Source organism: Procambarus clarkii, chromosome 71 (assembly GCF_040958095.1).
Source record: "Procambarus clarkii isolate CNS0578487 chromosome 71, FALCON_Pclarkii_2.0, whole genome shotgun sequence".
In the NCBI taxonomy this organism is placed as follows: Eukaryota; Metazoa; Arthropoda; class Malacostraca; order Decapoda; family Cambaridae; genus Procambarus; species Procambarus clarkii.
Genome location: NC_091220.1, coordinates 12,234,296 through 12,251,752, shown reverse-complemented (window position 1 = coordinate 12,251,752; position 17,457 = coordinate 12,234,296). Strand labels below are relative to the sequence as shown.

Here is a 17,457-nt window from a genome sequence, read left to right as displayed (position 1 = left end):
CACTACTGCTAGAAAAAAGTCAGTACTTCTAATGTTAATTCTTCACATAATTTTGAATAAAATGATATTGAATTTTGTGAATGTTCATTAAACATTACAGTGATCTATTTTCAATAATCAGAGGTGTATTTTTGTTATAGAAACATGTATCCATAATACATAGTTTTAGCTATTCACTGCAGCCATATTGAAATATCGTTACAGTCACAGTGGTAACATATTGTGTATAATTATTCTATATACTGTGTATTATATGTCTTAATTATGAGCAAAACAGTTCATGGCTATTTTACACAAATTGCTCAAATCCTCAGTGAAATGACTCCCTGTTTCCTCGGCCAGGTTGGTGAGAAGTGGAGTGACGGGTTGTGCCTAAACTGTGAGTGCTTGCTGGACTCTGACGGCCACCCTCACCACCAGTGTGTCCAAAACATCTGTCCTCTCCTCAATACCCTCCCAGACCACGACCAGTACAAGCTGGAGAGTGTACCAACACCAAATCAGTGCTGCCCTGACATCAAGAGGATTGCTTGTATTGATAGCAGAGATATAATTGAAGTAAGTCATCTGCCATGCTTGTTCTTATCATATGTGAAATTTAACTGTAACACAATATACTCTTCCTGTGTTGTCTTTAACTTAACTTTTATGTTGCTTTGTGTATCTGACATAACGGTGAATTCATTGTTTCCGCCACTTTTGTACATCGATTACGTATGTTTTCAGCCTTGTCTTTGGCTAGATGAACCTCGACAATCCTGACATGTCTCCTGTCTCTCAACAATAGTATAGGCCTACCAGGCTTTTATTAATTCATATAATTAATTCATTGTGACTGGGGACAAGAAGCCAGACAGTATTCATACACGTTAGGCATTTACCGGGTCCACCCCCGAAGGCTGAATTACTGACCCCACCCAGGATGCAACCCCACAACAAGCTGACTAACTCCTGGGTGCCTGTTTACTGTTAGGTGAACAAGCATTAGGTGAAAGGAAATGTGCCCAACCATTTCTGTCCTGCCCGAGATTACAATAGTTTAGGCCTGCCAGGTTCTAATTACATTATTATTATCCAACATCTCAATGCAGCCTAAATTAAATTTTATTTTTCTTATCATCTTAGTTTTATCCTGTCATATAATTATTATTTATTTATATTGTTATTTATTTATTTATATACAAGAGCTCTTACATTGTTGTACAGCGACTAGCACACACACTAGCACACATCCTCCCAGGGGGTGTATGTATTGTAGCTTCGTGGTACACATGTCAAAACACACTAGGTAATTAGTGCTTCTATATATATCCTATCCTTAATTTGATTAGATTAAGGTTAGGTTATGTTATGCTTCTTTAGATTGGGTAAGGTTTTACTACTGTATAGAATCATTGGACAGGTGAAAACATAAAATTCTGGCCTGCTTGAGTATACCCTAGATTTAATTTTAAAGAAAACCTTGGCCTTAAAGCTCATAAAAGAAAACAAGTTTTCCAGAGTCTCAGTAATACAGCACAATATTTTTTAAGCTTGAATATATATATATATATATATATATATATATATATATATATATATATATATATATATATATATATATATATATATATAAAAACAGCATTTGAGAATGCTCTCTGTTTACAACAAAGGTATACCTACCAGTTACTATTTGGAATCTTAATCAAAATTCAGCACATCACATATGTAGATAAGAATCCATGTGGTTTAACGAGGGAAGCAGACCACTCAGTATAATTTATAATAATAATTCATTGTGTTGGGGGACAGGAAGCCAGTTGATACACACAGTACATGTTAGGCTTATATCGATCCTCCCCAGGGTTGATTTACTGACCCTGCCTAGGATGCAAAGTCACAACAAGCTGACTAACTCCTGGGTGAACAGGCCATTATGTGATAGGAAACACACCCATTTCTGTTCCGCCCGGGATTCAAACCCGGAATTCTCCACTGTGGGTCGAGAACGAATCCGACTATACTACCAGGACCTCTAAAAGTTCAATATTTACTTAGTCGTGAGGACGGTCTGCCGACTTTACAATGTGATCTCCGGCCATTTACAACAATTGATCAGTTTCAGATGAAACTCGATTAGGTATTTTCCTTTTCAGAACCTGACAGTTATTTCTTACATTGTAATATGTTTTAATTACATTAAATCTTGTGTGTTAAAAGTGAATATAAATATAAAAACTAAAAACGTTTTGACAGGTTGGAGAGAATAAAAGTGAAGGGTGTCGAAGTGTGGCGTGTGTGGAGACCCCAGAAGGCAAGGTGGAGAAGAGAGAGATGATTTACTCTTGTGAGGAGTCTTGCCCCGCAGGCTGGCAGTATCAACCACCACCCCAACCCACTACCCAGTGCTGTGGGAAATGTGTACAGGTGAGCGTCTGCAATACGGCCAACTTGTAGGCAGCCTATATATATTTCTTTATTCGTATGTGGGTGACAATGTTAATTTTGTAATTACCTAAGTGTAGTTACAGGATGAGAGCTACGCTCATGGTGTCCCGTCTTCCCAGCACTCTTTGTCATATAACGCTTTGAAACTACTGACGGTCTTGGCCTCCACCATCTTCTCACCTAACTTGTTCCAACCGTCTAGCACTCTGTTTGCGAAAGTGAATTTTCTAATATTTTTTCGGCATCTGTGTTTAGCTAGTTTAAATTTATGACCTCTTGTTCTTGAAGTTCCAGGTCTCATGAAATCTTCCCTATTGATTTTATCAATTCCTGTTACTATTTTGTACGTAGTGATCATATCCCCTCTTTTTCTTGTCTTCTAGTTTTGGCATATTTAATGCCTCTAACCTCTCCTTGTAGCTCTTGCCCTTCAGTTCTGGGAGCCACTTAGTAGCATGTCTTTGCACCTTTTTCAGTTTGTTGATGTGCTTCTTAAGATATGGGCACCACACAACTGCTGCATATTCTAGCTTTGGCCTAACAAAAGTTGTGAACAATTTCTTTAGTATATCGCCATCCATGTATTTAAAAGCAATTCTGAAGTTAGAAAGAATGGCATAGGCTCCTTGCACAATGTTCTTTATGTGGTCCTCAGGTGATAGTTTTCTATCTAGAACCACCCCTAGATCTCTTTCTTTATCAGAATTCTTTAAAGATTTCTCACATAATTTATAGGTTGTGTGGGGTCTATGTTCTCCTATTCCACATTCCATAACATGGCATTTATTAACATTAAATTCCATTTGCCAAGTGTTACTCCATATACTTATTTTGTCCAGGTCTTCTTGAAGGGCATGACAATCATCTGAGTTTCTTATCCTTCCTATTATCTTAGCATCATCAGCAAACATGTTCATATAATTCTGTATTCCAACTGGTAGATCATTTATTTAGACAATGAACATCACCAGTGCAAGAACTGAACCCTGTGGTACTCCGCTTGTGACATTTCTCCAGTCCGATACAATGCCTCTGATTACTGCCCTCATTTTTCTATCAGTCAGAAAATTTTTCATCCATGTTAGAAGCTTACCTGTCACTCCTCCAATATTTTCCTGTTTCCATAACACCCTCTTATGTGGAACTCTGTCGAAAGCTATTTTTAGGTCCAGATAGATGCAGTCAACCCAACCATCTCTTTCCTGCAAAATCTCTGTGGCTCGATAATAAAAACTGAATAAGTTCGTTACACAGGATCTTCCAGATCGAAAACCACACTGTCTGTCTGATATTATATAATTTTTCTCCAGGTGTTCTACCCATTTAGTTTTAATTATTTTTTCCAATATTTTGACTATTACACTTGTCAATGATACAGGTCTATAATTAAGGGGGTCTTCCCTGCTTCCACTTTTGTAGATTGGAACTATGTTAGCCTTTTTCCACACATCAGCTACAACTCCTGTAAACAGGGATGCCTGAAAAATCAGTTGAAGTGGAATGCTGAGCTCAGGTTCACATTCTCTCAGAACCCATGGTGAAACTCCATCTGGACCAACTGCTTTGTTCTTAATTAGCTCCTTGAGCATTTTTTCCACTTCGTCTGTAGACACCTCTATGTGCTCTATGTTGTTCTCTGGAAATTTTATTGTGTCTGGTTCCTTGAAGATTTCATTTTGTACAAACACACTTTGGAACTTTTTGTTTAATGTTTCACACATTTCCTTTTCATTTTTCGTGAATCTATTTCCCATTTTCAACCTCTGAATATTATCCTTTACCTGCAATTTGTTGTTTATGAATTTATAGAATAGACCAGGTTCTGTTTTACATTTGTCTGCAATCCCTTTTTCAAAATTTCTTTCTGCCTCTCTCCTCACTGCCGTGTAGTTGTTTCTCGCATCTTTGTATCGCTGGTATGTTTGGGGGTTGGGCTCTTCCTGTATTGATTCCATTTTTGTGTCTTATTTTTTTTTGAGATATATACAAGAGTTGTTACATTCTTGTACAGCCACTAGTACGCGTAGCGTTTCAGGCAGGTCCCTGGAATACGATCCCCACCGCAAAGAATCGTTGTTACAACTAAGTACACATTTTACTATTGAGTTAAACAGAGGCTACAGCTAAGGATTTGTGCCCAGTAAATCCTCCCCGGCCAGGATACGAACCCATGACAAAGTGCTCGCGGAACGTCAGGCGAGTGTCTTACCACTACACCACGTAGACTGGTGGTCTCCGGCCCTCTTGCAATTTCTATTGAACCAATCCTGTTTCCTAGTTCTGCATCTCTGTTTTGGTATAAAAAAATTTGTGCCTTTATCATATATTTCACAAAACTTGACATACATCTCATTCACTTCCTTGCCTAGCAACAAGTTTGTACAATTATACTGACTAAAAGTGTGTGAGTGTGTGTGGGAGGGGGGGTGGGAATAATGTGGTGAATGATGTGTGTGTGTGGGAGGGGGAAGATGATGTGGTGAATGTGTGCGTGGGGGCAAGGGGGATATAATGGGGTAAAGGTGTGTGTGGGGGTGGTGGAGTGTAAATGGAGGTTGGGATGAGTGTGGGGTGGAGGGGGAAGGGGGAAAATGATGTGAATGTGTGTGTATGCGAGTAATTACTTAACTTAGCTGTACTACCCTAGTTGGGTTGGAGTTTATCTGTAGCTCTATGGCTCAGTCTTTCTACCTTCAGTTGATTTGTGTACAAGTTTTACAAGCAGTTGTGCTCGGTAAGATTATCAGGGACTGTTGCATAGACTTGTCTCAATTCAACTGCCAGTCTGGCTTAACCACGCGTCATCCCGTCCTCCAAAAGTGGCAGTACTTACATGAACTGAGTGTTCACATGTAATAAAATATACTGTTGAACCTCCAAAGGTTCACAAAATGGTATTCTACAAAATTGGAAATGTAACTAAAGACACTAATATGACATGACCTGACCTGACCTGAATTAACCTAACCTGAATGAACCTGACCTGACCTAGCAATTGTATGCCAAATATACTCTTTCTTAAGACTAATATAGTATATTTACGTACTTAAGTAAGGTTAGGAATGCATAAGCTTGCATTTTAGTTTATATTTTGTGCTCTCTACAAAATGAATGTTACAAAATGGGAAATTTTTTTATGCAACCGAACATATGGGAAGGTTCGACCCAACAGTTTCTATAAGCCCTTGTAATTTTAAAAGGATGGGTTCCCACATATGTATCACTTATCACATGTATATATGTGGTATTCTCAACAACACAATTATTTGGCTCAAAACTTTGAAAACTTTGTTAATGATAAGCGTGTACACTGTGGTAGGTGGGGTGTCCTGTCGGGGATGAGGTGAAGACTGTGGGCGAGACCTGGGAGTCAGACGACCACTGTACCACCTATACGTGTGCCATCGATGACCATGTAAGTAAACTTTATGCATTTCTTAGCCTGTGTTGGGTTTAATATATACGTGTGTGCATGTTAAACCTTTAATAGACATGCGGTATCTATCTCATATTCACATGATATTTTATCTTGCGAATAATATCAAAATGGCATTAATTCATTTAAATTGTACACATTTTTCATTACAAAACCCCATTCATAATGAGTTGATATACTTAACTGTGGTATATACAGTACATGTATATGTGTGGTATATAAATGTATATATGTGGTATATACATGTATATATGTGGTATATACATGTATATATGTGGTATATACATGTATATATGTGGTATATACATGTACAGTATATATGTGGTATATACATGTATATATATGGTATATACATGCATATATAATGCATATATATATGTGGTATATCCATAATAATCTTTAAATTATCTCATCAACTATATGAAAATGTTTTATTATGTCATTTAATATATTTTGTACATTACGAAAGATCTTTTTTAATCAGGCCTAATATACTTAACGTTGAAATTATTTAGGAGCAGATTCAGGTGGAGAGTGTGAAGACTCAGTGCATGGAGCCTAGTGACGAGGAGTTTGACCGCTACGTCTTCAACAGAACCATCGACCCTGTGGCCTGCTGCCCCATCTACTCCAAAGTTGCTTGTCTCCTCAACGGCACCTTCATCCAAGTAAGCAACACCATCACGTCTTGGATAGCTCAGGTCCATCACTTAGATGGATTATGCATAATAGGAGTTCCAACCCTGTGGATGAAAAAGCATCTGTTCTCAGTCCTACATTGTGGCTTGTTGAGCTTGAAATTGTTGCTTCTTGTTTGTGTTACATCTGACCTTTTGAAGAAATTATCTGGATCAACATCCTCCAAATTGTTAAGTATTGTAAAAGTTTCAATGAGATGCTCTGCCCTGTCATGACCAAAGTAGAGAAGCCAACCTTTGGCCGCTAACTGTTAGGAATATGCTTTTCCTGACTTTGTCTAAACAAAAACTAATAAATACATTTTTTGTTAACTGATTTGAATAAAACTTGTATTTTATATTTTATTACATGTTGCTGTCACAGGTGGGGGAGAAGGTTCAAGATCCGAATGATGTATGCATTAACATCAGCTGTGTGATGGATGCTGAGGATAACATCATGCGCCATGAGCATGAGATAACATGCAATAGAGAATGTGCTTTAGGTTCAGTTTACAGAGAGCCAGCAACACTCAGGCAAGTGTCTGCATGCTTTGTAAATAAAGACAATAAAGTACTTATTAACTGTTAATTTTAACCTTACATACAGTGTCTTTTATATGATATTTCTTAGGCAGCATTCATGGAGATTCTTTTAAAATTATAACTGCCAGTACGCTACACACAATGAAAAAATGGTTATCTGATTGTTGTAATTTTCCCCAGAAACAATTATTGTTAATTTCCCCCAGCAGTTATTGTTGCGGAGAGTGTGTCCAAGTCAGTTGTGTTGACAATGGGACAGAATATTCCGTGGGCGACCAGTGGGTCAACGACGACCTTTGTCACCAGTACAGCTGTGAGTTGATGAACGATGTCCCGACACTGGTCGCTGCTAAGACACGATGCCCCTACTTTAACCCTGAGTGTCCTCACCAAAACATATATATGGACGACTTGGGTTGCTGCCAGTTGTGCAGTGTGGAGCCAGAAGGTAAGTCTCCACTGTCTTTGCCTAAGACGATCATTTAGAATAATAAGAAGGTTTGAAATCTAATCATAGATTTATTTTGTATTTTAATTTACATACAAAACACTGACAGATAATTGCTGTTTGCACCTAGAGTTAAGGATAAGTGACATTTCCGAGTTTGAATATAAAGGACTGGAGAGAGGAGAGCAGATGGTTTAAACACCACCACCTCAGTCAGTGGGGTCTGAAACCTGTACTGATATGAACATTAAAACGTCATAGTTAAGTTATACACCTCGTTAACACTATATATAAAACACAACTGTGGGGACCTGTGGCTGAGTGGACAGCATGCTGGACATGTAATCCTATGGTCCGGGGTTCGATTCCCGGCGCCAGCAAGAAACAAAATGGGTAGAGTTTCTTTCACCCAGATGCCCCTGTTACCTAGCAGTAAATAGGTATCAGGGTGTTAGACAGCTGTTACGGGCTGCTTCGTGGGTGTGTATGGGTATGGGGGGAAAAAAGTTAATTAGTAGTTAGTAACAGTTGATTGACAGTTGAGGGGCGGGCCGAAAGAGCAGAACTCAACCCCCCGCAAGCACAACTAGCTCTACATACAGTACAGCTAGCATTGAGAGAGCTCTACATACAGTACAGCTAGCATTGAGAGAGCTCTACATACAGTACAGCTAGCAGTGAGAGCTCTACATACAGTACAGCTAGCAGTGAGAGAGCTCTACATATAGTACAGTTAGCAGTGAGAGAGCTCTACATACAGTACAGCTAGCATTGAGAGAGCTCTACATACAGTACAGCTAGCATTGAGAGAGCTCTACATACAGTACAGCTAGCAGTGAGAGCTCTACATACAGTACAGCTAGCAGTGAGAGAGCTCTACATACAGTACAGCTAGCAGTGAGAGAGCTCTACATATAGTACAGCTAGCAGTGAGAGAGCTCTACATACAGTACAGCTAGCATTGAGAGAGCTCTACATACAGTACAGCTAGCATTGAGAGAGCTCTACATACAGTACAGCTAGCAGTGAGAGAGCTCTACATACAGTACAGCTAGCAGTGAGAGAGCTCTACATACAGTACAGCTAGCAGTGAGAGAGCTCTACACACAGTACAGTTAGCAGTGAGAGAGCTCTACATACAGTACAGCTAGCAGTGAGAGAGCTCTACATACAGTACAGCTAGCAGTGAGAGAGCTCTAACTTTACAGCTAGTGGGTTCTGGCCACAAAGAGTACGTTTGAGAACATGAAAGTGGGGACAACAGTAAAAACATTAATAGGAAAGATTACTAAGAAATCTACACTTTTCATTAATAGTCTTAGTTTACCTCTGATTAAATAAGTTAAAAATGAAGAGGTTTACCCAACTTTTCTGTCACTTTTTGTGAATGTTTTGTATTTGGTATACAATTGGATGTGAATGATAGACAAATAGATTGTGATGAATTGTTATTTCTTATAACAAAATTATGACTTCTAGGAAAGTGTGAGCCAAAGGAAATGCCTCCCCAAGAAACTGTGGGCATCTTTGAGATATCTGACCCGGTTTCTGGAATATGTAAAAATTCTTATGCTGTGGAAAAGGTTATGCAGTGTTCCGGTCAGTGTAACTCCAACACCGCCTTCAAACTACAAGGTAAGTAAATAAATAAATAAATAAATGTTAATTCAGGTAAAGTACATACATACAAGCGGTTTTACAAAAATTGATAGATTTATAGATAGAGCTAGTACGTACAATGCCTAAAGCCACTATTACGCAAAGCGTTTCGGGCAGGAAAAACATTAAAGACTAAAACTTAATACTAATTGAGATTAAAGTATAAAATGTGTTGAGAACAAATAAAAATAAAAATAAAGGGGGGGAATTACATGGCAGAAAAAGCAGCACAAATACAATTACGTCGACAAACAGCGTTGTTTAAAAAAACACATAGGTTGACAATATAAGGGTAAAGTAGGTTACAGGGAATTTATTAGGTAGTGCTTAGTTTTTATCTTAAACTGGTTGAGAGAGGTACAGTCTTTAACATTATTGGGAAGATCATTCCACATTCTGGGTCCCTTGATTTGTAGAGCATTTCTAGTTTGATTAAGTCGTATTCTTGGAATATCACAACTGTATTTGTTTCTGGTGTGGTGCTCATGGGTTCTGTTACAACCTTCAATGAAGCTTTTGAGGTCAGGATTGGCATTACAGTTCAGCATTTTATATACTGTATGTATAATACACATGAGAGAATGTGCAGTGACTTAATATCTAACATATTCAGAGAGTTGAGTAAGGGTACCGAGTGATGTCTGGGGCCAGAGTTGGATATTGTCCTAATAGCAGCTTTATGTTAAGTAACTAGAGGACGTAAATGATTTTGGGTAGTAGAACCCCAAGCACAAATACCATAGTTGAGATATGGATAGATGAGGGAGTAATAGAACGTCACCAGGGCAGGGTGAGGTACATAATATCTGATCTTAGAAAGAATGCCAACAGTTTTTGAAACTTTTTTTGATATATTTAGAATGTGTCCTTGGAAATTCAGCTTGTGGTCAATGAGAACGCCAAGGAATTTGCCATCTATTTTGTTACAAATTTGGGTATTGTTTATCCTGAGATTTATTTGATTAGAGGATTTATTGCCAAACAGAATATAGAAAGTTTTGTCAATGTTAAGGGTGAGTTTGTTGGCAGTTAGCCAAAGATGGACTTTATTTAGCTCAGTATTCACTGTGGCATTTAGAGTAAGGGGGTCAGGACTGGAGTAAATGAAGGTTGTGTCGTCAGCAAATAGAATTGGTTTGAGGTGTTGGGAGGCATTTGGAAGGTCATTAATGTAAATGAGAAAGAGGAGAGGGCCAAGTATGCTGCCCTGAGGAACACCGATGTTGATGGGTAGGGTGGGAGAAATTGGATTATTCACAGAAACATACTGGAGCCTGACAGTAAGGTAAGATTTGAGGTATTGCAGGGAGTGTCCTCTGACTCCATAATAATGTAATTTAAGAAGAAGGTTTTGGTGGTTGACAGTGTCAAAAGCTTTACGCAGGTCCACAAATAACCCAACAGGGAACTCATTTTTATCAAGAGCTGCATGAATCAAGTTAATCATACTAATAAGTGCATCGTTAGTGCTTTTTTTGGGTCTGAAGCCATATTGACAAGAGCTAAGTATACTGTGTTTGGCTAGATAAGAGTAAAGCTGCTTGCAGATTAGTTTTTCAAATATTTTTGATAAGTTAGGCAGGATTGATATAGGTCTGTAGTTGTTAACATCTGTGAGATCACCACATTTGTGGACAGGGGTTACTCTCGCTTTTTTTTAGAATATCTGGAAAGGTTTGGAGTTCAAGTGACTTGTTGAAGAGCAATGCAATAGCAGGGGCTAAAGATCTGGAGGCTTTTTTGTAAATTAAAGTTGGTATCTACTCAAGGGCACCAGACTTGGTTTTAAGGGAAAGGATTATCTCATTGACGTCAGTGGAATTTGTAGGCTTTAGGTACAGAGACTGTGGATAGTTACCTGTAAGATAGTCCCTAACCTTAGTACTGGAAGATGGAATATCGTTTGCAAGGGATGACCCAATGGAAGAGAAGAACCTATTGAACTCAATAGCAGAATCAGAAGCTGAAAACTGACCATCGTTATTGGACAGGAGTGTTGGTTTGTTATTTAAAATCTTCTTTGATCCCAATATTTGTGAAATTGTACTCCAAGCTTTTTAATGTTGCTCTTTATTTGGGTAAATTTATCTTCATAGTATTTAGTTTTGGCTCTAATTATTTTAGATAGCAATAATGAGTAATTCTTTGAGAATTCTTTGGAGACGGTTCCTAACCTATACTTCTTCTCAAGGTCATGTTTTTTATTAATGGATTTAATTATTCCCTTTGTAAGCCAAGGATTGTTTAGCCTTTTGGTTGTGACTTGTTTTGTTATCATAGGACAGTGGGTGTTATAAAGGCTAAGAGTTTTTTAGAGAAAAGATTGCACTGCTAGGTTGATGTCCCCTATGTTACCTAACTCGGACTCCCAGTTGACATTAGCAGCAGCAGTTATAAAATTGCCTATAGGAGTTTCATTGTGCAGCCTAAAGCTTAACTCCCTTGTCTCTAGAGGCGGTTTGTTAATGTTAGTTAAGAGAAATGTGGGGTAATGGTCTCTAGTGCTATCGGTGATTATACCTGAAGTAAGCGGAGAGGTTTTGTTGGTCTAGATGTGATCTAGAGTCGTGGCAGTACTATCAGTGATTCTAGTAGGTCTAGTGATTAAGGATATGAGGAAGCAGGAATTCATACAGTTGAGGAAGCTAACAGCAGTAGGGTGTTCAGGCTCGCAGAGGTCAATATTAAAGTCCCCTGCGATAATAAGATGGTTTTTGTTCAGTCTGTTATCTAGTATTAGATTTCTAAGGTTTGAGTTGAATTCGGACACGTTAGTGTTAGGAATTCTATAGACTGCACCCACAGACAGGACAGACTCAGCACCCTTGACTCTGAAACTAGCGAAGATATACTCCCCCACAGCAGTCTCTAGTGCTAATTACTTTTAAGCATGTTAGTTCTTGGTGGTAGTAAAGAGCAGTACCACCACCTCTCAGAATTTGACGACAGTTGTGAATTGCTGAGTAGTTAGGCATGTTAAAGAGTTGTGTAGTATCCTCTTTTAACCACGTTTCAGTAAGTATAATAAAAGAGAATTTGTTGCCAAAAGTTTCAATCAAGGCACTAACATCATCGAAGTGTTTACCTAGAGATCTAACATTCAAGTTGATTACAGAGATATTGTGATTATGTGTCAATACATTGTTTACATCATGTGCTGTAAAATATCTGCAATTTTGATCATTAAAGTGATGATTGTCATAGATAGTGGATAAGAGGTTTAGTTCTGGGTCTATACTTGTCTGCATAAAAAGGCTGGTTGCAGGAAAACAAGGCAAGAACGGCAATTACAAAATAGAATTTTGATATAAAAGGGGGAGAAAAATATATAAACAAGACTATACAAGATATAAACAAGACTATACAAAACAAACACAAAATGAACAAAAAAGAAAAATGAGGTAGATTGCTTACAAGTACTCTCAGGTACACTGTAAGTAATAATTTGCATTTTGAGACACAGGTAAAGCCAGGGGTACAATGGAGTAAGGGAGTATGGCGAGGCTAGGCAACCTAGGTAATAAATGAAATCAAAGAAAAAAGTTGAATAATAAACATAGGCAAATTTAAGCTAATGATTATTAACTATAAATAGTTTAGTTATGATCCTGTAATTAATAAGACCTAAAGAAATATTAAAGCACTCAGTTAATTAAGTCCAATAAATGACTAGTATAAAGTAAATTAAAAATTAATTTAAAAAGTGAAACAAAGAGACTTAGGATACCTAGGCCGCACTAGGTGACAAGGGGGTTAATTATGTTGACTCATTGGGAGTGATAATAAGGTGAGACAAACCACATTGGGAGAGAAAAGTGTTGAGGTTATCCTCATTAGCAATTGTAAACATTTTACCTCCTGAAGTCTTTCTCACTTTAATCACGCCATCTCTAACGAAGCACTGATGAATCGCATCTGGGTTTTGATGACGGATTTGACGCAGGTGGTAGAGGAGTTGCTGTCTTTTTCTGGTCAAACACTCGTTGATGTAGATTCCCTGTCGTTGGGATGCAGCTGTCCGTACAAGATGCGATTTCATGGACTTGGAAGCCAGCTTCAGGCGAATTTTCTGCTGGTTTTGTCCTGATGGATTCTTTTTGCCTACTCTGTAGGCAGCAATAATGTCTGTTTTGTTTAGAGTGACCTGCAATTCGTTTTTTAAGAGAGTCTGAACTATTTCAATACACTTTTCACCTTCACTTTCCACAGGAATATCTTGGGACGACACAACTACAGAGTCAAGCAGCTTTTGCTGATCTTGTTCATCCTGGGAGACAGAACGTTGTGCGGATAATGTACTGATACATGCAGTCATTTTGCTGAGAGCTTCCTCTTGTTTTTTTATGGCTTCATCAGTTTTCAGACGAATGTTTTCCTCACAGAGATTATTCAAGTCATACTGGAGTTGATCTTGGCTAGCCTTAAAGTTTCTAATATCCTCGCGGAGGTGGGTTATTTCTTGTTGTTGTTGATGGAGGTTCGCGCGGTTCACTTGATTCTCAGTTTGAAGACTCGAGATGATCGTATTTTGAGCCTCAAGGACTGGGCACAACTTATTGAACCACTGATTCTCGGCCCAGTTAGGGAAATCCGGTGAGGGACCAGAAGCACGCTTGAATTTCGTAAACTGGGATGTAAGAATGGTAATAGGAGAGGATTGAGAGGACACCGCTCCCTGGCTCAATGGGGTGGAGGAGAGAGCAGCACCACCGCCACAGGCCCCAGAGCTTCCAGAGGGAGAAACATGATGACTGTCAGTATTTGTTGGGATGGATGCCTTGTAGGGGCTTTGTTGCTCTTATTTACCTGCACAGTCCTGTTCCTGGGAGACATGATAGGTCGAGAATGACTAGAGTATATGTTGTGGTGGAAACTTGCATCAGGCAGCGCGGTGGTGGGCAGAGGCGGGCAGCATGCACTGGTACTCACAGCCAGAGAGGATTGTTTTGAATTTTGTTTGCAATGGAATGAGTCGATTTGGGTTGGTTAATTTGATTGTGCTATGACATGCTTGGACTCCATGTACTTAGCTGCCTGTGGGTGGTGATCTGCATCATCTGGCGGTAGTTTAAGGGCTGAAATACAGCGTAGAGTGAGGAGCATAGCGTGCACTCAACAGAATCGGCTGCCTATGGTACACGTAAGTAAGGGGCTTTGACACAGTACAATGTTTTACATGTCTGTACACATGGCTGCTTATCTGTTTAGATCAATTATTTGATAAGGCTATTTTCATGTCATTGTACTTGGTCTCTGTGCCCAGGTGACCTCAGTGTTGTGACCAGGTGATGGCAATGTTGTGACCAGGTGACCTCAGTGTTGTGACCAGGTGACCACAGTGTTGTGACCAGGTGACCTCAGTGTTGTGACCAGGTGACCTCAGTGTTGTGACCAGGTGACCTCAGTGTTGTGACCAGGTGACCTCAGTGTTGTGACCAGGTGACCTCAGTGTTGTGACCAGGTGACCTCAGTGTTGTGAGCAGAATGGTTCACAGTCAACATCAGTGTCATGCTGATGTTGACTGTCATCAGTCAACATCAGTCATGCTCAAGTATAATGACACCCAATATTATATACAGTGCTACAAATAATTACAATTACAATTATTACAAAAATAACTACAGACCTTGTTTAATAAATACTACATAGTGCCCAGTACATAATAAACTGAAATAATGTGTATATATATAGAAAGTCTTGTAAGTCCAGCTCAATTTTTAAATGGATACAATTAAAATAAATATCTTATCGTTTAGGTGAAGAAGCAGTGCATGTGTCTACATGCAAGTGTTGCAAACCTTCTGTATTGACCAAGATATCGGTAGAGCTGCAGTGTGAGTCTGGGAAGAACATCACTAATGAATATGACAACATCGAGGAGTGCCAATGTCAACTATGTGCTGAAACCTCCGCAGGACACAAGGCCCTTGAACTGCTTCAGAAATAATTTGGAGAATTTAAGCCAATAATTATTTGCCCACCAGTTATGTTGTAACCCATGTATGTGTGTGAATGATGGAGCATGATGGTGACCCATGTATGTGTGTGTGTGAATGATGAAGCATGATGGTAACCCATGTATGTGTGTATGAATGATGAAGCATGATGGTAACCCATGTATGTGTGTGTGTGAATGATGAAGCATGATGGTAACCCATGTATGTGTGTGTGTGAATGATGAAGCATGATGGTAACCCATGTATGTGTGTGTGTGAATGATGAAGCCTGATGGTAACCCATGTATGTGTCTGAATGATGAAGCATGATGGTAACCCATGTATGTGTCTGAATGATGGAGCATGATGGTAACCCATGTATGTATGTGTGTGAATGATGAAGCATGATGGTAACTCATGTATGTGTGTGTGAATGATGAAGCATGATGGTAACCCATGTATGTGTCTGAATGATGAAGCATGATGGTAACCCATGTATGTGTCTGAATGATGGAGCATGATGGTAACCCATGTATGATGTGTGTGAATGATGAAGCATGATGGTAACTCATGTATGTGTGTGTGAATGATGAAGCATGATGGTAACCCATGTATGTATGTGTGTGAATGATGAAGCATGATGGTAACCCATGTATGTGTGTGAATGATGAAGCATGATGGTAACCCATGTATGTATGTGTGTGAATGATGAAGCATGATGGTAACTCATGTATGTGTGTGTGAATGATGAAGCATGATGGTAACTCATGTATGTGAATGATGAAGCATGATGGTAACTCATGTATGTGAATGATGAAGCATGATGGTAACACTTGTATGTGAAAACAAAGCAAGGCTGTGAAGCAATTATTTAACTGGTCTTGAGCACGTAACTGTTGTGGTTGGCAAGATTGTCGTGTATCCAGCCTCATACAGAGCCGTGCTCCCATCTTCTGTAATAATGTTGGCGTTCATTATTTACCAGGTTCTAGTCCCATATTCCTTACTGATAATATGACGGAACTGCGCCTGATCTTGTTGATATTTGATGATGACCCGACCGATTTGGACTAGTTAATATATTAATGTACACATTAACTAGATGTAATTGCAATTAATAAAAGTACAAAAATATGAGCATTAAAAAACAATATATATATATATATATATATATATATATATAATATTGTATGAACCTAATTGGTTATTGAGACAATAAAATCTGCAATGTATATGTTTATTTGTATCCAAATTTTATGTAGGAGAATCACAATGGGTTTAAAACGCGCACTCCTGTTTCCCATTTGTTTCTTAATAATTTTTACGAGTGGGAGACACTTTTAAGCAAGATATATGACGTCTTCTACATCATGGAGAATACAGGTTGGGTTCATAGCCCAGGAAGTGGTACATGGGTGCATAGCCCAGGTAGTGGTTCATGGTGCATAGCCCAGGTAGTGGTTCATGGTGTATAGCCCAGGTAGTGGTTCATGGTGTATAGCCCAGGTAGTGGTTCATGGTGCATAGCCCAGGTAGTGGTTCATGGTGTATAGCCCAGGTAGTGGTTCATGGTGCATAGCCCAGGTAGTGGTTCATGGTGTATAGCCCAGGTAGTTGTTCATGGTGCATAGCCCAGGTAGTGGTTCATGGTGTATAGCCCAGGTAGTGGTTCATGGTGCATAGCCCAGGTAGTGGTTCATGGTGCATAGCCCAGGTAGTGGTTCATGGTGTATAGCCCAGGTAGTTGTTCATGGTGCATAGCCCAGGTAGTGGTTCATGGTGTATAGCCCAGGTAGTTGTTCATGGTGCATAGCCCAGGTAGTGGTTCATGGTGTATAGCCCAGGTAGTGGTTCATGGTGTATAGCCCAGGTAGTGGTTCATGGTGCATAGCCCAGGTAGTGGTTCATGGTGTATAGCCCAGGTAGTGGTTCATGGTGTATAGCCCAGGTAGTGGTTCATGGTGCATAGCCCAGGTAGTGGTTCATGGTGTATAGCCCAGGTAGTGGTTCATGGTGTATAGCCCAGGTAGTGGTTCATGGTGCATAGCCCAGGTAGTGGTTCATGGTGCATAGCCCAGGTAGTGGTTCATGGTGCATAGCCCAGGTAGTGGTTCATGGTGTATAGCCCAGGTAGTGGTTCATGGTGCATAGCCTAGGTAGTGGTTCATGGTGTATAGCCCAGGTAGTGGTTCATGGTGTATAGCCCAGGTAGTGGTTCATGGTGCATAGCCCAGGTAGTGGTTCATGGTGTATAGCCCAGGTAGTGGTTCATTCAAAATTCAAATGTTTATTCAGGTAAAGTACATACATACAATGTGTGATACAAA

At 39.4% G+C, this 17,457-nt stretch overlaps 1 protein-coding gene across 1 annotated transcript in view; it reads left to right on the top strand.

Annotated features, from left to right (window-relative positions):
• Window positions 1-16,362, top strand: part of LOC123745537 (hemocytin) — a 246,400-nt gene extending 230,038 nt beyond the window's left edge. The window contains 8 exon segments of the mRNA XM_045726149.2: window positions 343-558; window positions 2,236-2,406; window positions 5,747-5,842; window positions 6,379-6,531; window positions 6,926-7,077; window positions 7,296-7,534; window positions 9,014-9,169; window positions 14,951-16,362. Coding sequence (XP_045582105.2) covers window positions 343-558; window positions 2,236-2,406; window positions 5,747-5,842; window positions 6,379-6,531; window positions 6,926-7,077; window positions 7,296-7,534; window positions 9,014-9,169; window positions 14,951-15,141 — 1,374 coding nt within the window. The 3' untranslated portion in view covers window positions 15,142-16,362.
• The last annotated feature ends 1,095 nt before the right edge of the window (window positions 16,363-17,457 follow it).